Genomic DNA, 24054 nt, shown 5'->3' on the forward strand with positions numbered 1-24054 from the left:
AAACACGTGATTTTAGAAAAAAATTAATTTTTAACAGATCACAAAAAAAGTCTACCACAAGATAATGCTGATTTTTTACAACTGACTTTCCATTACCTACAAAAATGAAGTACACTCACCCAATGTGAATTTTCTGAGATCATAAAACTCTTAAGCTTGGTACCGCTACTCCTATGCTCTTAGTTTTAGAGAAAAGCTGCCATACCACATTACCCGAACTTACTCTACTATAGACGCTTGGCTTCTCAGAATTCGGTAGTGCTGAAAGACAAACGGTGCACATTTTGAATAACCACCCTCTTCTCATATAATCCCATTTATGCAACAAATAATATGAATATACCGAAGTCGATAAAATCAAACAAGTCTGCTTAGTAAAGGCACCAACCAACTACATTAAACTGTGTTATCATTAGCAAATTCAGAAACCACCTAACTTATTTAACAACCAACCAACCACTGCATACTTTTAGGATAACATATTTCAAATGACCTTGAAATGTAGCATCGGCCATTAATGACCGTTAATATACACAGTGGCGACTTTTCGTAAAAGTCCAATTGGCAGCAACTTTGTGAACAAACAGCATTTTTGAGTTAGTCAATTTAGCGATTTTGAAACGGTGGAAAAATTGTTTGTTTTAGCTATAAGCGGGAAGATTCGTAACGGTTAAAAAAGGTAACGTTAATTTGAATTCAAAAATAATAATAGAAAAAATATGTTTTTGATCATATTTTTACATGCACTTATTTTACATTTACACATATTTAACTTTTTCACTTTCCAAACATAAACACAAATTTTGCAAGTTAAATATGACTCAAGGTGAAATTAGTTATTATAAGATGAAGTCAGTTCTACAACAAATATACAATATTTAGAAAAACAACGTCCAATTTGTTTTTGTTTATGTGGTTTGAGCCGTCAAAGTTTGCCTCTTGTTTTTGTTACTTTTACCGTTGTTGTAGCATTTACCGGAACAAACACAAATTATCTTTGACAGCCAAACATCTAAAAATTAAAGAAAAAAATAATAAACAGCGGTGCTATCGACACCACCTTACAATAAATTCACCTTGCCTTGATCCCCACTAAATACAAATCTATTTTAATTCCATTGGGATTTCAAAGCTCTCTCTCAAACAACAATATGCAAATGACAATAAAATCGGCACAGCTTTATTTAATTTGCTTATTCTCTGAGAAGCGGAGTACGCATTTAAAATTTAAATCCGCTTGTTTGTTGTCAGCGTTGCCATTTAAGTGCTTGACTTACTTATCCCTTTTCAGTAACCTAAAAGTTGCATTTATATCAGTTAGGCCAAGGCGAATTCATACAAGGTGGTGGTAGTTCTACAAAAACAACAAATGGTCTTAACAAATGTCAAAAAACAGAAATTAAAAATTAAATAAATATGTATTAAAACTAAATATAGTGTAGATAATTGAATAGTTAGGGCTTTACTTATTTATGCAAAATATAAATATTTTGTTAATTTGCTTAGAATATATAGATATTGAAGTATAATAACAAGCTTTGACAGATGTTAGAACCAAACAAGCGAAAAAAGAGTAATCAGCTGATTGACTGACTCCACCTTGTATAAATTCGCCTTGAGTTAGGCGTTTCACATTGAAGAATTTTTTAATTTAATTTTGTTAAAACGATGAACTTATTTCTATCTTATTGTTGCGGAATTGCTTTATCGATTTGAATTTAACGGTCTGTAACGCCTGATTCCAACATTATCATTCTACTTATCAACAATGTTGATAACACACTGTTATTAACATAGTTTATAAGTATAACAACATTAACTGTTAAAGCTGCTAACATTAATATTAAAGCTGATAAAAGATGTATAAATAGAACATTCTAGTTTTGTCCTAGAAGACAGATATATATGCCTCTTTAAGTACTACATTATGTTCTCCATGTTTCGCAGAATCCTCCGGTATGTTGATATCAGGCAACATAGCGCAGCTAGCCATAATGCCTGTGGGATATCGTCGTTCAATGTGCAGAAGTTTGATTCGTCAATTTGTTCATCTAACGAAAAAAATTCCTTAAGTCGAGAAGGTAGACATTACAGAGCGATAATTCTGTTCTCCGAGTCTGAGCTTCAAGCTTTTGGTCTCTACCATTGAGATCAAGAGTTGTTGCTGGTGATGACAGCACATGGAAGAGTACCTCTGGTGCATAGAACCAGCTGTCATGGGAATGAGATAGGCTTGTTGTTGAAGGTCTATCTCATGGTGTAATGATATACAAGGTGACATTAATCAAACAGCTGATTATTTTTTTGCTCGAGTTTGTTTACAACTTCAATCTTGTCAAAATTTTTTTTTGCTGTAGTTTGTATACATTATGTCAGTTGTTTTTGACACTATAAAAGTTATTTGTTTTTGTATTGTTGTATTTGTTGCCGTAACGCATACACCTTATAATCATTACGCCATGGTCTATCTAAATAAGAATAAACTCTTTGTGATTTCTGCTTACTATCAAAACTAAAATAAAATAACAAAAATAAATATTCCAGAAGTGTGTTAGAGAAATGTTTGTTGCGGTCACCTCATCGAATTAATAAACCAATGATTATGTAGTAGTGGCTAATAACAATAACAAAGTTTATTATTTATTTGTTGTTGTTATAATTTGTTGTATTTGTATTATAATATTATGTTTTTGTTTTTGCTTATTTTCTTTTATACACATTTTCTCCTAACAAGTTCTTAAAAAAAAGTTTTTCTCATAACTAAAAACCAAACAAGTTGTGTCGTGTCAGTCAGTCTTCTATCGTGCGTCGTTGGGAGTGGTTGTATTGGAATTTTTTAAGATTTTTATTTAAACCCAGTGAAGAAACTTAATTTGTTTGATTAAGGTGAGTTTTGGCTTCTAATAAAAAAATAAATAATTTAATAATACTATAAAGTCATCCCATTAATAAATAGTCATAAATATTTATATTAAATGTGCTTTAAATAAAACCTATTTTAATATTGAATTAATGGAAAACTTTCCCCTGTCAAGAAAATAAATGAAACACACAAACTTTGTTGCATATTCATTTTTATGCAATTTTTTTTTTTTGCAAAAAATTAAAGAGAAAGATAAAGTGCAAAGAGCAATTAATTACTAGTGTTGCCAGCAAGAATATTGTAAATTAAATATTTCATGATTTTTTTATACGTAAAAAACCATTATGAATTATTACAAATTTAAAAATTTACTGTAGCTATAATGGGGATTTGCGAGACAGACAGGACAATTATACAAAGTATCTGGAACAATTCGTTGAGATAAACAGTTGACAATAGTATAGTACACAAACCGGCTCTTAATTGTGTCAGTCGTTATGTGGTTTTTGGTGTTGTTGTGTGTTTTGCAACAACAAATACTTGTTAATTTTAAAGCTGAAATATGTATCTAAAAAAGTGGAGAGCAAAAAAATAATCAGCTGGGCTGTTGACACCTCCTTATATAAATTCGTGTTGTGAATGCGCTTTTTTGCCATTTTGTTGTCTGGCTTATTTACATTTTAATTAAATTATTTTTTTTAATACATATTAAAACTTCAAAAATTCAATTAGGTACAAAGGTTGTGTTTGCTAAATATTAATTAAACATACATATTTTAATTTATGCTTTTATTTTCAAAATATGTAGCTCAAATATATGCAGTTTGCATACACATGCATACATTTTGAAATAATTATCTATTTTTTAGTTAAAAAATTATTTGTATAAATATTCGCATACTCGTTATTAATTCGCTTATAACCCAAATTAAATTTTGTTGAAATTTTTTTTATTATTATTCACTTATCTACTTCATTTTTAATTCTGAATATAAAGTCCAATTTTATTGCAAGTGTTTAAAGTACATACCCACGTAGGTATACAAATTAAAATTGATGTTTATAAAATGTTTAAACAAGTTCAAATCATTGCAGTAAATTAAATTGACTCCTAAAGAATAAAATAACCAAATTCAAACATTTTCAAACTTCATCCAATGTTACAATAAATAGTTTTTTAATAGGTATATAATATAGATTTGTTCAGATTCTCAAACAGCGAAGTGGATTTAACTTTTCATATTAAGTTGTATTGAAATTGTACCTATTGTAATGTGAGAGTCAGAGGAGGGGGGCTTTTTCATACATCTGTGATTCTAATAAAATCTTGTTAATTAAAATAGTGTAAATTGAGACGAGCGATAAGGTTTAAATATTAAAATCAATTAACAAACAATTTTGCTTTTGTAACAATTACACCGATTCCTCTTAAACATTTGGAATGTAATTTATTGTTTGTATTAATCAATGCCTTTTTTATTAGAGTTCAACCAATAACAAAAATTTTATATTCAATTATCACATTGAATACTCAAAATTTGAACAAAATTTTTAAATGATTTTGGTTTTTGAGAACTAATTGAAAAAAACCAAAATTCGATTTCAATTTCGAAAATCACATTTTCAATTACATATTTTATTTATTAAAATCCAACCAATGACGAAAATTGTAGATTCAATTACTAAATTTGCTTGATGTTCTTGACAAATAATCAATAACGAGTATAATTATCCAAATGTTTGATTGTGATGACAAGATCAATTACTGATTTAATTAAAACGTAAAAAGCAATAAAACGCACTTTAATCAAATTTAATAAACGAGTAACTGATTCCCGAATTTTTTAAGAAATATTTATTAAAATCTGCTACAAAAATAAAACAACACTGATCTTCATTTCAAAAATTTAAAAATCAATGTCTAATTTCTAAGATATTTGAGAGAAATATAAACCTATACTAACAACAAACATAACGCGCAATTACAAAGTCGACAAATTAAAAGCTTCTTTCACCACTTTTCCATCTACAATCTATCCCCTTTCCAAAGAAAGTAACACAATTAATATATGTATAGGCATTAATTGCCTGAGAGTTAAGATAATTTTCATTAAAAATAGTCAGCCAATTTTATAGTTTTTAAATTATCTATGAAGACATAAGAAGTTATTAATTTTTGCTTGAATAATCGCTTTACGCTGTGAAATACATTACCGACTAAAAGTGCTGAATGTAATTTGGCAAGGAAACTTGTAACTTCTGAAGTGGTTGCTCAATACATATCTGTAGACTTTTGACAAAACAACTTAAGTGTAATTGTAAAACTTTTCAGGAGTGCTCAAAAACTGTTGAATTGATCGATAATTATTTTATTATTTGACTTTGAATAACTTTATTATTTGTCTCAAAGAATTATGCAAAAATCACTAAATTCTTTAAAGTCAAATAATAAAATAATTATCGATCAATTCAACAGTTTTTGAGAACTCCTGAAAAATTTTAAAATTACACTTAAGTTGTTTTGTCATAAGTCCACAGATATATTTAAAACAGACAATATTTTTTCGAAAACTAAATTATTTTTGTATGAACAATTTTTTGCAAGACCTACCGAAAATAAATTAGTATTGTTTACTTTCACAAGCAAAAATATAAATGAAGAGCCGCAGAACAAAAAGGTACTTTTTTTGAAAATTGAAAAATTTTCGGAAATTGATTGTTTCTAGAAGTTTTCAACCCAAATATTATAAAAATATAAAAAAATCAATTTGTAAAAAAATTCGTAAAAATTACCTTTTGTTCTGCGGCTCCTCAAATAAAAGTGAATTTAAAAGGTAATTCTAGCAAACGATTTTTCAAAATTGTGTCTTGCGATTTTCATTGATTCACATTTTCCGCATTTTCTAAAAAGTAAAGAAATTTTCTCAATTAGCATGTGCAAAAATCAACAGTTTAATTTACATATTGCGTCATAAAAATAACAACAATATGATTTTATTTATTTTTAAATAAAATATAAATAAGTACTATACATTTTTAAAACTGATATCAGTATTCAAATGGAATTACTTGCGTGTGACACTTTTGATTAATGGAATATTAAATGATAGCAGTCACTTTGATAATGTTTTTGAATATACATATATGTTTATTCCTTTGGCAATTTCAACTTGTGGTTATTCGTAATTAAAGTTATTCCCCATAGAATGTTAAATTTATTTAAATTAATAGCTTTGTATTTTGAAGTTTATACTTTGAAATCCTGTTTTTATTATGGAAAATAGCATAGCAATACGATTTTAGCACTAATAACCAAACGTGTCGCTAGTGCAACATAAACTTTTAACCTCTTGTAGTATGCGCAGTTGACATGGGCCATATTTGACTCGGGTTGTAGGGAATTACTAATTGTATTCCGATGAAATGACTAGTAGAAGTTCTAACAATAAGGAGACAGAAGAGGTAGTTGGTTTGTTCGATTACTGGCTAGTTTTTATTAGCTTTGGAAATTTGCAATACAAAAAGTAAACAAAATATTGAAAAATAGTAAAAACAAAGATCGGAAACTCTACTGTCAAATGCCTAACTCAGTTGTGAATATAAAAACTACATATGTACCTATATGAAAACAAAAGCAACAATCGTAGGTGTAATTTTTTTAATTATTTTTTTTTTATTTGATTTTTTTTTTAAAGCGGATCTACTATGTATATTTCTCTATGAGTAAAAATACACTATTTTTGACGGGAATTGAGAAAATTCCACCTGAAATTGAAGAAAATTCTCAAAGAATTTCAGATTTAAATTAGAAATTGAGAAAATTCCAAATGAATAATTGAGAATTATAATTTAAAATTCGGAAGATTCCTATTGAAATTGAGAAAATTTCAAATTAAATTGAGAACAATTCAAAATAATTAAGAAAATTGCAAATAATCGGGGTTGTCATAGAATCCAATTATTGTCGGAGTCGGTTTAGAAAACTACAGAAAAAGTACATTGGTCTCGTGAAATCGAATGTTATCGGTTTTTACCTACTTCCCAAGACGAGGTAAAAGATTTAGGAAGGTTTAAGAAATATTATTTTTGTAGTTTTTAGTTAAAATTCTTTCAAATAATATTTCCATTTCTACTAAAAAATGGTGTGATGTGATTTCTCATTATTTATCTTTTGCTCCCTTATTAATAATTTATGTACACAAATCCACACGAAAATAAAAATCGTACCATATTATTATTATCTTGAAACTTTCCGTACATTTTGAGTTCCTCTCTTCTGATTTTGTCATTCTTTCATTTTTGCAAACGAAGATGACTTGGCACAAGCCCCAAAAATACATACATATGTACATCTACATAAATATTTATCAGTTCTGCTCCCACTATCAACAGTCTGTGCAATTTTTAGATTAACAAAACATTTTTTGTAAACAAATAGAAAGTAGATTTTTTTTTATAAGCTATTCTGGACAACAACAAAAAAGTAAACGATAAACTGGCGTGATGTTATGAGAAAATAGAAAATAAAACAGAGAGGAAAAAGTAAACAAAAGAGTAATACATATTGTTGATTATTAAATAAAAAAGAGCCAAAACTTTTAAAACTACCGGTTTGCTAAAGAAATATTTTGGTAAATTTAAATAAATTTTAGTATTAACATTTCTTAAACAGTGTTTTTATTAAAAGAATTTTAAAAGTTCATTATACATATACTTTTAAGAGAGCTCTTAGTTATTTAAGAGAAAAAGTAGAAAACAAATTAAAAGCTTAGCATAAATGACAGACCAGCCCCATATGTTTTCTGAAATTTGTTTTGTTTTATTATTTTATAGGTAGTTGCTTTACTAGCCGGCCATTTGTTGTTGATTTAGTAGCTGCCGGTTCAGATTAATCTCTTTTATCAAATCTAGCATTCGTGTTTGCTTTATTTTCTAATAATTTTACAATATTTTTATTTGTTTTGTGAAATCTTATCAATAAATAATTGTGTTATCAGGGTGTGTGATTCTATTTTGTTCGCACAACTTGTTTTGTAGTAGAATTCCGCTCCCGTTGTTTTTATTTTCATCCATTTAGTTGTGTGTACGTTGCATAACCTTAAATACGGCCACAGAACGGGAGTAAAGTACAATTTTTTTAAAATATTCTGTTTTAAAGTTGCTATCAGTCGTGTTTTCATTTTGAAGCCAAAAAGTATTGCCAGCAGCATAAAACAAACTTTTTAATTTCAGTATAAACGAATTAAAGAGTAAAATATTTGCAAAATGTTCTCGTTACGTTTAGCAACTCGTTGTATGACTTCTGCCGGTCCAACTCTTTTCAGAAATAATACAATTAACAGAACGATAATTTACGCTGGGGTAAGCCTGTTTTTCAATATGTATTATTAGTTAAACTTAAAAAAATATAATGCTGCAACATTTGTGTATTAACTTAAAGTTAGAAATAACTATAGTTCTTAATTTTAAGCAATTTATACCTATTAAGATTTTAGAAATTTGGTGCAGCTTTTAAAGTTCAAATAAACCTTTTAAAAACTCATTTTTTAATAGAAATCATATTAAAAATTGATTTCATTGTAAGTTAAAATTTCTAACTTCATCAGTTATTAAAAGCCTTAAATTATTATACATTCTCAATAGTTATTAGGTACCTACTTACTTTATTAATAAATATTTTTCATTGGAACACTTCATGTGTTTTTGCAATAGGTATCTAATCTAATAAGAATATAACAACACTTGAAATCCAAAAAAAAAAAACTTTGTCGACAAATAACTTTGATACATAGGTACACAAATACTTTATTCAAATATAAAATCTCCTAGCATTAGATTTCTGATTTCAATATTCTTATCTCCTCAAACGAACTACAAAATTGCATCAAACTGTGCATGTCGAAATTTAATTCAATCATCAATTTTTATTTTTTCATCATTCTCGCACTCATTATCAGAAACCAAAAAAAAAAAAAATCAAACAAAATTCAACCTTCCACCCATTTGTGTTTGTTTTCAAAAATATCTTCTATATTAAACAACAAAAATTAAATCCATTTTCAGATGGCAACTAAAATTAAAGCTGGTCCCGTTGTTGATATTTTGGGCGATGAAATGACCCGCATCATTTGGTCATCCATTAAGGATAAATTGATTTTACCCTTCTTGGACATTGAGTTGCACACATACGATTTGGGCATGGAACATCGTGACAAGACCGAAGATCAAGTCACCATTGATTGTGCCGAAGCCATCAAGAAATACAATGTTGGTATTAAGTGTGCCACCATCACTCCCGATGAGAAGCGCGTCGAAGAATTCAAATTGCAAAAGATGTGGAAGAGTCCCAACGGTACTATTCGTAACATTCTCGGTGGTACTGTATTCCGTGAAGCTATTACTTGCAAAAACATTCCCCGTTTGGTCAGTGGCTGGGAGAAGCCCATTGTTATTGGTCGTCACGCCCATGCTGATCAATACAAGGCTACCGACTTTGTTGTTCCTGGTGCTGGTACCTTGACCATGACTTTTGTTCCTGCTGATGGTAGTGCTGAAATCAAACACGAAGTCCATCAATACAAGGGTGCTGGTGTTGCCATGGGTATGTTCAATACCGATGCCTCCATTATTGACTTTGCCCACGCCTCCTTGAAATATTCCCTCGCCCGCAAAATGCCCTTGTACTTGAGTACCAAGAACACCATTCTCAAGAAATACGATGGTCGCTTCAAGGATATCTTTGAAGAAATCTACCAAAAGGAATACAAGAAGGACTACGAGGCCGCTGGCATCTGGTATGAACATCGTTTAATCGACGATATGGTTGCCTATGCCATGAAATCTGAGGGTGGCTTCGTTTGGGCATGCAAAAACTACGACGGTGATGTACAATCCGATTCCGTTGCCCAGGGTTATGGCTCTTTGGGTCTCATGACTTCTGTCTTAATCTGCCCCGATGGCAAAACTGTAGAATCCGAAGCCGCTCACGGCACCGTTACCCGCCATTACCGCATGTACCAACAGGGCAAGGAAACCTCCACCAACCCCATTGCCTCCATCTTCGCCTGGACCCGTGGTTTGTTGCACCGTGCCAAGCTCGACAACAATACTGAACTTAAGAAATTCGCCGAAACTTTGGAAAAGGTCTGTGTCGATACCATTGAAGCTGGTTCCATGACCAAGGATTTGGCTATCTGCATTAAGGGCATGAACAATGTACAACGTAGCGACTACATGGAAACCTTTGAATTCATGGATAAATTGGCTGAAAACTTGAAGAAGGCTATGGCTTGACTATCTACTCAAGAGGATAAGAAGTCTCATCTCTAGATTAGTTATTTCTAGTGGATTCATATTTAATATGTATTTTTGTATGTTTATTTTTAAAGATCGCATCTTTTGCATTTTATGTTTTATTTTATTTTATACATCATAGATAACAAACAACACCATATTGGCGTTTAAGAAACGTTACAATAATAAAGAAATTCATTTTTGTACTTTCAATTATAAAAGACAAAATATCAAGGTTTTTTTTTACTAAATATGTACATAAGATTAAAAAGTGAGCTAAAATTCTCAAATTAAAGAACGTTTCTGGGAAATCATAGATAATTTCGTGTTTAAAAATCTCTATGGTTTAAAGTAATGATGTTCAGGAAAAAATTAATTATCGCCATTTTCTCTAATATTCCTCTAGTATAGATTAATTGCAATTTTAAGTTTTTCGTGAACAATTTTAAATTTTTTATCATTTAATAGATTTCGTCTTCCTGTAGATAATAGCTTAGATTTCTATGGAAAACCTAGATTCTACTGTGCAAAAAAGCTTCAGCACCATATTTTGCATGTCTTTATAATGCTTTTTTTAATCAGATATGCAACTGCTGATGAAATAATATTGTTAGGTTCAAACCTCCTTAAACACATCATCTGTAATATTTCTAGCCCAAACAACAGGACCGTCTCCTTCAAAAATACTTTATCTGGCATTAAACGAGTCATCACTACCTCGTAAGAAATAATCGGCTTGACAATCATCCTAGAGATCCATGTGACCTAACCACAGACTCAATCCCCAGGTTCTACCAACAAAACATACTTCGTCCGATTACACAACCATTCATTGAAAATAATCCTAAATAAAGTAATCACAATCTTCAGCATAGACGCGGTTGTTTACATTTGTTCTGATAGGTCTGAGCCCACAAATATGTAAAGTACAGTTTCTCCTGATTCAAAGGTATTTTCAAGAATGACTTCAGTAATCAATTTTCAAATTGGTGTGTGCGATTTACAATGTGTCGATTATGGAGGGCAGAGGGCAACCACAAATTTCTAGTTCCCAATTTGGCAATATAAATGATAGCTGTCAGTTGTCATCTCTAATATCATTTAGGCAAAACTGACAACGCAACTGAAGTTCAGTTGCCATCCATAATCGACCCATAAGCCAATGCAATTGTTAAACACTGAATTTACCGATCGATTCCCTACCGCTGTCAATCAACAACAATGATAATTATTAATTTACTAATAACTATTATTTATTACAGCGCCCTCCGCCGGCATTGAAATGCCGCCGAAGTACAAATAGCTTTGAATAATCCGCATACTTACCACCAGAAGCGATGGTTTTGTACTAATAACAAACATAACGATAAATTACAGAGTTATCAAACAAAACCTTTCCTTCTCCAATCTCTCCCCTTCCCAAAGAAAGTAACAAAATTAATATATAAGGTATTAATTGCCTGAGTGTTAAATATGGAAAATACCAAACCCTTTCCAAGGTTTAAAGATGAACTAAAGGAGTGGGTGATACACGAACACATCAGATACTGGCATTACTCTACAGTTGGCAGGACAACCAATATCCATTGGCGAACCCGAAACAAAAGATATTATAAACCTAAATAGACCAACACTCAGAAAACTAATAAATATTTTAACTGGACAGAAAGAGTTGAAGGATCATCTATCCGACAACACGGTCAGCAGAACGTGTGAGGTAACGAACGAAACATTTGAACATTACATCTACCACAGTCCTGGATACCATGCCAAACCTGGAACATCTTAGGAATTCAAATTGGAAAGCACTTGAAATTACATTGAAGAAACTAGGTTCATAACCTAGCTGACCACATTTTATAGGGTTTCGAAAAACAGGTGAGAACACTTGTATATCCGATATGGGTATAAGGCATTAAACGGCCCCTCTACTCAACCTAACCTAAGTGAATTCCTCGAAAATCAAACATTCGCCCCTTTCGGCAATAACATGTGAAATTTGTTTACCGTGAACAAAGTTGATGAACGAAAATGGGAGAAGGGAACATATTTCATGTGAAATATTGATTCGCGATAGGGGTGATTATGTATTAATAATCCGATAGTCAATCCTCACCTAATACCCTCCAATTCGTTAATTATTTGGCTTCTAGTGTCTCTTCAGAAAATTTGTTCTTATTCAGTAGTCTTTTCTTCTTCACACTAGATAGAAATTTCCAAATAACTTATCTTTTAATTTTTACCTCATTCTCCACGTCGATTTTAATTATGTTCTTTGCTTCACAGATAATTTGTATGTAGATATGAAGGAATTTGTGCAAATAGTAAGCACTTACTTCGATCAAGTCCATTCAAATTCCATTTGTTTTCATCCAAAAATAGGGACTTCAGTAAAAAATTATTCATTTACGAAAAAAAATGGCACTCCAGTTATAGTCGATTCCAATTCCTAGCCAAATTCGAATTTGATTTGGTGTCTGGCTAGAAGGTGTGGAAATGCATTTAGATCTCTGGAAGCTAGTGATGGCTCAATGGCTTGTATTACTAATATTGAAAAACGGACTGGATTCCAAGATAGTATATTTTTATATACATATGTGATCACAGATTGTCACCTCTTCCCATTAAACTTAAAATTAAATTAACATCAAATATGTATACATATTTGTCCTATCGATTCAGTCGTTTAACTTTGTAGGTATTTATAGTTAGTTTTGTAATAATCCTTTCAAACATGAGTGTTTAAATGTAGAGTTCCATTGATCTAGTGAATTCTCGCTGTTTAATCTTGTATTGTACACTTTTCTAGTATTTTACATTCTTAAATGTGGCATTTCAAACAAATCATGTGTAGGGGAATTAATACAAATGTTATTTATACATTCTTGCACCATGTATTTTGTATTTTCAATATCACGTTTTCAATATACTTTTAAATTGATTCGTTAGAATAGTATGTCAAAGTATTTCAAAATCGTTATTTCGTGTTCTTCAATTCTTGACAAGCGCTGCGTGGCAATGCACCAAACAACAATAATTAAAACCAATTTCAAGGTTATAAAATGAACATTTGAAAAAGAAAAAAAGCCGCCATCAATTAATTTGGCCACATAACAGCAACCCCCAGTTTTGCAGGTACATACGAGTATTTAAAAGGTCTTTAACCCAAGTGTCAACATAAAAGTGTTGATTTTACATTAGCACTGCGAACTAAATACTTGTCAAAACGACAAGTGGCTAGAGTATTATATTAGCAAACTCTCCTTTTGAATATATTGTTCTTTCCGAATAGTTTAAAGAATGTGGACACACTTAGAGCTGCTAGTCAAATGTAGTGCGAACACACAACGCGTACCAGGTAAATAACGAAGGAATTATTCAACAGTGCACAATAACAGACATTTTTGAGGTTTCTTATATTTTTAGTTTTTATGTTTATTTTTGAATTTGCTGTTTAAAATATTGGCTTTATTTAATTTTGTTCTTAAATTGCTTGCAGTCGAGACGTACCTAACGAGGAGACAACATGTTAAAAAATAAAAGTGAAGTGATTTAAAACAGTTAATTATTATAATCATATTTTAAATTACCCTACCTACTACCACTCTACATAAACTACGTACTACATAAGTAATTTTTTAGTTTTGTTATTAATCCCTGGAACGGACGGATATGTTTTCGCTATCCTTTGAAGGACTACCCAATATCGTTATCGTTCGTAATTGTGTTATCGTGAAATTAACGTTTCTATTGTGTTTATTCAATTCTTTCGTAACGCCATATCCCCCCAATACCTATCGCGACTTGGATATTTGCAATCACTGGAATGGTCGACGTCATTTCCTGGAACTGGGCGAACGTGGAGATTTACATGCTCGTAATGTAACAACTTCAGCATTTCGTGTACGAAATGTAAAATTGTATTTTTCAAGACACAAATCTAATTAAACAAAACTTAACAAACAAATTATTGATTGATTTTATAGACTACACTTTTTGCGCCGTCCTCTACAAATGGAAATTCGTTGAAAAATCGTTCGGCTCTGGATTATTGGTATCAGTGTAACCTTGAATTGGTTACGTGTGCAGAATGTGTTATACGCATAACATTCACTTACGCCAATTTCTCAAAGAATTGCGAACGTATGGGCAACACGCCACTGGGCAAGTCACTAAAGTGTCCCTGTGAGCACATGCAGTTCTCGGAACCACCCTATGATAGCTCAATATCGGGACAGGAGTTTTGTGGTGATGGAAAAGTATTTCGTAGTAAAACACGTACATTGTTGTTGAAATTTTTCTATCGAGCCACCAATAGTCATGTTTTCTCATTGCAATACTTTTCGGAACGTAAGATAATAACTAACAAATATAACAGATTTGAGACCGCCAAAAAAATAAATAAATAATTGAGATTGATGAAATATTGCCGAAATGCCTAAAGCTCAATACCGTTATCGTTTCTAACTGTGTAAAATTAATGTTTGTTTGGTGTTTTTAAATCCTTTCTTACCTATCGCAACTTGAATATTTGCAGTCATTGTTAAAGGAAATCAATAAATTCTAGAAGAGTGAGAGTGTTATATTTAGTATTCGAGATTGATTCCATCAATGTATTCGTGTTTTTGTGAACCGATTTTGCTGATTTCAATACCAAAGTTCTCGAACGTATATCTGAAAATCGTAGAATCGTAGCTGCCTTATCAACGAAAACTTTTGACTTCACATAACTCCAAAGAAAATATCAAGAGTTGTGATATCACACGATCTAGGCTGTCAATCGACAGGTTCATTTCTCAATAAAACCATTGTTTAGCACGTTGTGTGTATCGTAGCACCGTCAGTTATCACGATGCATTAACGCTCGCCATTGGCATTTATATTCTGTCCGTCCTAATTAAATAAACCACAACATATAGTTAAATTTCGTGGATGTAGCTGTAGTTTCAAGAGCCTTTTCGGTTGCTCAGCAGCCTAAATGAGGAAATGTGACTCGGCACTTAACAAAATTCGCCTTGAAAACATCAGATCTTCAAGAGCTGTTGTAGAGCCCATTTACTGATATTAAAGCCTAAATTCAAGTCAGACGGCATCAGTTCATGAACGATTTGGATTTGCTTAAAAGCATAAAATTCTCCAAATTGTTCCATAAGAGAGGAAAATATCGTCGCATCTATTGGTTACGGTCTTTAACCCAAACTCAACAATATTCTCCTCACTACGGGCTGGATGTGATCTTGTTTATGGATCATATTAAGTACGAATACGAGCTCAAGTCAAGTTAAAAATTCTTGAAACAAGTGCATTTTAAAATTAATTCAATCTCGTCAAATCTAAAATAAACCAAAGGATCGAAACAATTAAATGTTCAAAATAAAATGAACTTTTAACCATTCCATGAATTAATTCGCCTTGTTTTCATTCCTATGTGAATTCATTCTTTAAGATTCAATTCATTATGACAATATGACATTATGACGGATAAGAAACCTTGTGAATTGACCAAATGTATTACAAAAAGGCTTATTTGTTTCAATTAATTTTGTAAATGCTTTAAAACAAAACGAATTTAATGAAGTAAACATACATATTTCAAACCAATTGGGATTAGATTTAAGATAACAAAAATGTAATCACTAAAATACTGAATGAATTCTGTTATGAATTAATTTCATTATGAATTGATTTAACAATATATGAATTCTATTATAATTTAAAACTATGAATGAAGCTAAATAATTCGATTTTGGGAATGAATTGCTGACATTTTTCAATTCTGATTTAAGATTTTAGTGAATTAAGCTTAGATAAACTCACATAAAGTGATTAGGCTCGTTTCGTACTTGATATGATCTAAAAATAAGATTAATTTAATAATGGCAGATCCTTAATACTCTTGTTTTTTGTATTTCGGAAGATATATTCCAAGAACAAGTAAGTTTTGAGATCAGTTTGATCCCCAATAAGGCTTAACCAGATCTACAAAATAATTTTGCGATAGATGGATCCTTTCTTGAATCAGTAATGTACCTACGGTACTTTTGAGCTGATCTTATGGGACTTATGAGTATTTCGCAATGTCACAAGCTAAAATATCAGAAATGTTGATTTATATTCAAGTGATTCAGATTAGTGAAGAAGATTATTTTAAAGTATTCTTTTTTTTAAATAATCTTTGGGTGTTTTATTTAAAATATCTCAAAATTTAAGTTTTGAATAAAAACATAAAAATTATATTAAGTTTGAAATCTATTGACAGACCGCACATGAATAAGTCCCTACGCCATTTCAATATCTCTACAATCTTAAATGATCTAAATCTGTATTATTTGTTATATGTATGTAATTTATTACTAGAATTTCTTGTATCAAATCTAACATATTCCCAAATAATCTTTAGGCAATGTAAAAATTGTTAGCGGTTCACCTTATAAAAGTTCTAGTAGCGATGGGACACCACAAATCATATCGACACCGTATTTCCCCATGTCATATCCGCGAGATTATGGCACAGAACAAATTCTAACCTGTGAAGCTGATAACTGTAATGTAAGATTAGATTTTACCGACTTTCAGTTGGGTCAAACGTCAACGTTGGAAATCTTCGATTCGAATGGTCAAATGGTGGATTCATATAACGGCGAACATTTTCGCCCTCCGATTATAATCAGTACCGGAAAGTCACTATTATTGCAATTCCGTGGTAATGGAGTTACAGGCAGTGGTTTTCGGGCAGAGGTTACATTTGTGTCACCGAAACAAAGAGAAGAACGTCTTATGCCTTACACAGGTGGGTAAATGTAATAATGGATTCTTTGGAAACATATTTTATACTGCGTATTGTGTCAATTGTGCATTTCTGGGAGTTTAGATTGTGGTGGCTTGGTTTCGGGTCCCGGCGGTGCTATAACTATGATGAATATGATTGAGAATGCTACCGATGTGCGCTTTTTTGATTGTATTTGGATTATTAAGCCCGGCAATAACTATATGATGATGAAGACTCACATATCGCTGAGAATTGAAGAATTTCACAGCATGGCTTCCCATTCGGATCTCACCATTAGACAGGGTACAACATCCGATGCGTTAGAGATCGAAAATGTTGTATGGCCTAATAATGGCGTAAGTAAAGAGACCCATGTCGTACCCATACTAACTGGCTACTATATACGTTTAAGAGGAGTCTTTGGCATGTCTTCCAAACTGGCCATAGTCTATAGTGTTTTCAACTATTTAAGTAAGTCCCGTATGTCTATTGTGCTTTTGGTAGTAACGTTTACTTATTTGCTTGCTGTTCATATTTAGATTGTTACATTGGTTCAGAGTTTCTATGTGGCAATAATCATTGTATTTCGATACGTTTGCATTGCGATGGTTTCGATCATTGTGGTGATGGTACTGATGAACCGGATTCATGTGAAGATGATTGGGCCAACTTACAAAATGATCGTAGATGGTATTCCCATAAACCGAACTATTATTTTCCCAAAATAGAACAATATCCAGACCTTAAAACAGCTACTGGCATCTTTATTATCTCCACTTTGGGTATATTTGCTGTACTGTCTGGCTGGATGGTCATTCTATATCGCATGGGTGTAAGAGCTCGCCATCAGAGAGAACTGCAGAATCATTTGCAAACCATAAGTGAACTATTGGGTTAGTATTTTGTTTAGTGTCCTTCCAGCATATGATTTTATTGCTCAAGATGTTTGCTATACAGATCGTCAAGAAGAAATTACTACTCCCGACGAACCTCCCAGCTATGAGGCTCCTCCCGATTATGAAGAAGTCATTAAAATTGGCATGGAACATGAAATGCGTGAGCCCCGCGACAGACATCGTAAACATCATAGGCGCCATCGAGATTGCAGTCGTGCCTCCAGTAATGTTACGGTTTCCTCAACGGTTCCCATTCACAATTGCAGCGATAGGCCTTCAACTTCTGCGGCAGCAGCTTCCACATTGGCTGCCGAGGGAATTCCAGCAGCGTCTGTTTATTTAGCTGATATTGAGGCTACTGTTTGCCAAGAACTGAGTCAGCATGTCATTAGAGCTACTCAAAATTGTGGTAAGTTGGAAAGATAGTACGAAAGTGGACTTTTAAAAGCAGTGAAATCTAAATCTTAAATTTCAATTTTTATTTTTACTGAGTTCAGAGCTGCAAATGAATCAATAATCTTTTTAATTAATTCGTGAATCATTCATGCACTGAATTAGCAAATTTTGATTTAATTATTTTCACACAAAAAAAAGCAATTCAAATGAATTGCAATTCGTTTCTAATTCAAATGAATTTGGCAAAGTGAATTACAATTAATTTCCAATTGATTTCAAAATCAATTCAATTCAAACGAATTGGAAATGAATTGCCATTCATTTTACAGATTCATTTGAATTGAAAACGAATTGCAACTCATTTTACAGATTCATTTAAATTGAAAACGAATTGCAACTCAGTTTTACAAATTCATTTGAATTGGAAATGAATCTGCCTAATTCGTTTGAATTGATTCAAATTTCATTCAATTCATTTTTGTTGTGAAAAGAATTAATTAAAAATTAGGCTAATTCGTAACGAATTAAAATCAAAAAAGAATGATTCATTTACAGCTGTGACTGAGATAGATGTGAACATTTTCTATTTTTCATATTTATTTGTTTATGCTTTAGAATTAGTTTCTAAGCCAATATTCAGAGTGGTAAATCAATATGATAATAACATTACCTACTTTCATTTATTCATATTCTGAAGATTAATCAAGATTCTGTGTTTAACAGATCTGTTCTACTTTCTTTTATATTGTCCTTTAGGATATTTCAATTAATCATAAGCCCCAGTTTCACGAGTGTAGTTATTTCTTAGCTGTCTGGTAAATTTATTTTTATGTGAAAATTCTCAGTAAAAATGATTTATAGTATTTTATTAATTTATTTTAATTTTATTAATATAAAAATTCTAACATAAATAAAGAATCTCGATTGCAGGTATTACAGGCACGTCTCAAGCACCAGAGACAACGTCAACGACAATTAAATGTCGCTGCAAATGCAAAGCGGAAGAAGATAAACTGAAGCTCCTAGCGACATCTCCAATTGCAGAAAACACAAGTCAAAATAATTCGTAAGTTAATATAATAATATTATGACTTACATACATATGTACATATATCATTAGCAATTTAGAGGGAATATTAAAATAGAATAAATTATTTGGACAAATGAAAATATTTGAAATGTATAGACAATATCGTTTCAGCTGGAAATGATTTCGGTTCATTCTCGCTTTAAAATGATCTTTCCATCCGAATGATCTTTCCATCTTTCGTATTTAAACGATTTACATATCGAGCCCTTAGCGCCAAATTATCGTAAGCGACATTTTTAAATTTTTTTTTATTGCAGAAATTAAAATTTTATGGACCGACTGATGTTTTAGCGTTCTCAGAATATTAAAATTGTTAATAACTTCAAAAATATAGGGGGTAAGATTTTATCGTAAGTCAATGTTTACATTTTACAGTAAACAAATTTTATCGTAAGCGACACACAGTGGTATAGAAAAAAAAGAGGGAAATTCATCTGTAACTTCTAAATGGTTAGATTGGTTTGAATGAAATTTCAAATGCGCAAAGAAGAAGTGTTGTCGAGTTTAAGTTTTGAACATGGACCTCATGGGCCCACCAGGGGCGCTACCAAGGGCCCTGAAGGTAGGATACCTCGGGTATGTTACATTTTTAAAACTATATTATTTCTTGGTTTCAAGCTATCAATTATTTCTTATAGCTTAGGAGATATTCGCATTTGAAAATTAAATTTTCAAAATTTTTACCCACCCTACTACTCCAGTTTTTTGATAACAGCGTATCCAAATATTTCCCGATTTTCTGCAGTTTTCCTTTATTGGACTAACAACACATGTATGTGTCAAATAGAAAAAGAATTATTTAAAAATAATGACTAAATCCAAAGTTATATACATTTGAATTTTAAAAGTCGATTTTTTGCTAATTTTTTTGGAAAAAATAACTTTTTTCTTTTTAAGTTATCGCAAAAAATTTCTAAGATGTATAAGGAATTTCTACTTTCAGAAAGTATAAAGTTTTCATAAAATATTTTAAAGGAAAACAAATTTCAAAATTTGTTGTTACCGAGGGGACCAGGTCCTTTCAAAAAAACACCTATTTTTTATGAAAAATAAAACTTTAGGGCAAAAATTCTCAAATCGCATATTCGATATCAAAATATAGTAACCGATTTTAGGTGGCTCAATATGTTTCTAATTATTTTGTAAAGCGTCCCGATAACCGAATATAGCCAAAAAACTCAAAATTCCCATTTTTGGAATTTTTCAACACTTTTTTGGGAATTGCGGGATTGCTGATAATAAATTTCAAAATTCGGTTTTATTTTTCCATTTTAAATAGAAAAATCTACATAACTATGAAATTTCATTAAAAACTATTTATAAATAAAAATTTAATTTCAATTCGAAAAATTTGTGTCTATGCAAAAATTCAATAAAAAACATTTTTTGTTATATTTTTCAATAAAGTATATTCCATGAATTTTTAATTGTTAAAAGTTATAAATATTTTTGAAAAATAGACAAATAGCTTGAACGAAATTATATTATATCGCATCATAAGAATTTTAATTCTATGTATAAATTTCAAAATAATCAAAAAAATCATTCTCCTGTAAAATTTGTGTTTTGTCGCTTACGATAATTTGGCGCTAAGGGCTCGATATGACCGCTACAATGTGCAAGATCCAGTTTAGAGTTGCTTAACATGTACATACATTCTTAATAGAAGACAAAAGCATCTCCGAAAGTTTCCGCATCTTGTTGAAAGAACATTTCCAAAAAGATAAAATCAATTTACGATACATATTTTTATAAATTGTTTAATATCAGGCTCCACAAATCGGAACCATTTAAGAACCATTTCTATAATCATTACAAAAGACTAATTGTTCGTAAATATCATAGATAAATACACATAGAACGGAAACTCTCCTGTCAAATACCTAACTTAGTTGTGAAAAATCGAAGTTTTAGGAATTTTTTTTATGAAAAAAAATTCGAGTTAAAAAATATTTTTCACGATTTCCACCCATCTTATGTACGAGTGATTTTCGGAAGTGGGCCAATTATGACCAATTATGGACCGATCAGCATTAAATTACGTCGCTTGATTTCTATCTACATTAGACTTATTTTTGTTGAATTTTTTTGTACATCAATTTTATAACAAAAATTATCATCAGTTAATGTAACATTGATTTCAGATGCAATACCACAACCCAATTGGAAGAATGTAGCCATGATTTTTGTGAAGACACCTTAAATATATCCTTTTCTTTAGGCGTGCCCCAAACAAATACTGGAATAGCAAATGACACTAATAACATCGAAAATGGTATGGATTATTTCACTATAGATTTAAGTATTATTAAAAACTTTTAAACTCTTAAACATTTTAAGCAGCCTCTAGACCTAAAAGTTCAGTAAACTGTACTGAACAAACGTATTTGAAAAAATCCTGGATTGTTATGAACAGTGGCGGTCAAACGTACAAGGTGCAACGTTTGCGACCCACTTTCTCGTCGCCAGAATCATTTCTCCATGATTGGTCATTTTATGCTGACTCACAAAATTATGGCTCCATTTTGCCACACGAAAAGAGTTTCATTTTAAGCAACAACACCAGCAATTTCATATCGGATTTATCCAGAGATCCTTCAGCTAATAGTATTGATAGTCAAAACTCTAATACCAGACTGAAAAGTACTACCACCACCCCAAGTACAAATAGTTGCAACAACAATAACATTACGAATGAAAGCGATATAACGCTATATGAGGAGGACACCTCCAGCACCACCACCGCATCTACATCGGCTGGTCAACAGAAGTCGGTTGGCCGTGGCACTCAACTGCTGATGATGTCAGAAATGGAGAGCGATGATGGTGGTGAGCAGAATATTTCGTGTTTTGGTAACGTTAATAATCCCTTTAAAGTTAATGCTAAACTAAAATACACAGCTGTTGGCCGTACTCATATACGGAGGAGACATGCACGTAGTAGATCGTTTACAAACAGTGGTAATAATGAACGTGGTAATAATAGTTCAGACAACACTTTGAAACGAAGTTCATCGGCCGATTTATTATTATTAAATTTGAGACCAGATAGTGATATTTTGTATAGTGATAATAGCAAAGCAAATTTGTATTTAATTTAGTGAACAAAAAGCATACATTATACATACATCCATACATACATATGTATATGACAATTATTGTAATGGAGTTTTAGTTCATGGAGAAAAACTTAATAAATTATAACAATTATTATAAATGTGGTGGTTTCATTTATTTTTATATATACATTAGAGCAGACATCGGCAGAGAGTAAAATTGCCTTTGCACACTAACACCACTTTGCGTTTTTTGAGTACCGCTCTCTGGCTTTCAGTGCACTGATACAAAGGTTTGTAAGAATGATTTCTTGTAATTTTTTTGCCAATTACGTACGTGTGAAAGAAAATAAATCCAGAGAGCTCTTAAGGTGGCTCTTTGCCGATGTCTGCATTAGAGTGACAGCCGATTTTTTTTTAGATTTCAAAGAGTGCCGGGTGGAATATTGTGACACTAAGCCTAAACGTTAAGTGGGCCAAATCGGACAACGATTTCTGGACGCGCATCGAGGTCAAAGTTCAGATATATGCTAAATTTTACTATTTATATGGAATAAATAGGTGAAACTCGTTAACTTTCTGCATTGTTTTCTAGAAATATGTAGATTTATTTATATTAATGAATATTACATTAAAAAAATTTTGGAAAAAAATCCTTTGGGTCAAAATGACCCGATACATAGTATTTTAATTTGTAAATGAGTTGCGCTTTATTTAAATCATCTTTAATGGATGCGGTTAAAGTGGGCGGCTGACCAAGCTTACCAGAAGCTCCTCAATACATTCTTCGCTTCGTAGGAGTACATTGTTATACCCATAGGGTAACATACCCAGCTAGCATTTTCAATCGTCGAAGAGTCTACTGGGAATCTCATTAAGGGCGTTTTTGATCGTGGACGAGCGCGTTTTTTAATCCCAGAAGATCCCTTGCACGGAAGTAACTGTTTCATCAGCTGATTCTTCTGTGAGATTCTTCCACAACACAGCGAAATAAGCTAATATTAATCGTAGACAGAATCGTTTGAGATTTGTGTAGAGATTATCTAAAGAGTCTTAAATAAAGCATGCCAAGAATCGTATGAAACTCATGTAGGGATTATCTTACAACTCGTGAAATGCTCAGCCGTATAATTCTATAGAGAATGGCTGAGATAAAAGGAAAAAACCGGGACAACATCGATTTTTGGCCTATTTTTGATCAATATCTGGACTACTTTAGTCATTAATAGGGGGCGGATTTTCATGCATTTATTATTGGAAAATATGCGCCTAAAATATGCTTAAAAAAAATCAAAATATGACCTAAAAATTTAAAAAATATGCACTTATATTTTTGTGCAGAAACATAAAATAATTAAGTATGGATTTCGAAATGTCAAAAAAATACACAACACTGTTTCCAGCAGTTAGAACTTTTTAAATTATACCAGTAATTAAGCAATTAAAGTTCGAAAACTATTTTTAAAATAACTTTTCTTCTGAAAAAACGATGGATATTTATATTAATTGTAATATCTTGATATGAATACTTGTATAAAGCCATAGAGCTTCTATATTGTGACTTTCCTTTTAAAATCATCTATAATGTCTGATCACTTGGCTGACTCCAATTTATATATTTTGGATCATTTGACGAGCTATTTGTAATGCAGAGAGAAGTCAATTGGTTACTTTATACATCCCATGTAATC

General features: G+C 31.5%; 2 protein-coding genes across 3 annotated transcripts; both read left to right on the forward strand.

Moving 5' to 3' along the window:
- The first annotated feature begins 2745 nt into the window (after positions 1–2745).
- Positions 2746–10384, forward strand: Idh (isocitrate dehydrogenase [NADP] cytoplasmic). 2 transcript variants are annotated; one of them, XM_065506243.1, is made up of 2 exons: positions 2746–2886; positions 8927–10384. In XM_065506243.1, the coding sequence occupies exon 2, from the start codon at positions 8927–8929 to the stop codon at positions 10154–10156; it is 1230 nt and encodes a 409-aa protein (XP_065362315.1). In that variant the 5' UTR covers positions 2746–2886; the 3' UTR covers positions 10157–10384. The 2 variants fall into 2 exon arrangements, with proteins under 2 accessions (XP_065362315.1, XP_065362314.1); XM_065506242.1 differs by lacking the exon at positions 2746–2886 and adding an exon at positions 7821–8224.
- A 3793-nt stretch (positions 10385–14177) lies between these two features.
- On the forward strand, positions 14178–22524 carry Culd (CUB and LDLa domain). The gene is made up of 8 exons (XM_065504292.1): positions 14178–14506; positions 16557–16946; positions 17028–17396; positions 17465–17818; positions 17883–18230; positions 19148–19283; positions 21452–21582; positions 21648–22524. The coding sequence occupies exons 1-8, from the start codon at positions 14302–14304 to the stop codon at positions 22406–22408; spliced, it is 2694 nt and encodes an 897-aa protein (XP_065360364.1). The 5' UTR covers positions 14178–14301; the 3' UTR covers positions 22409–22524.
- The last annotated feature ends 1530 nt before the right edge of the window (positions 22525–24054 follow it).

This window comes from Calliphora vicina, chromosome 3 (genome assembly GCF_958450345.1).
Source record: "Calliphora vicina chromosome 3, idCalVici1.1, whole genome shotgun sequence".
Classification (NCBI taxonomy): Eukaryota; Metazoa; Arthropoda; class Insecta; order Diptera; family Calliphoridae; genus Calliphora; species Calliphora vicina.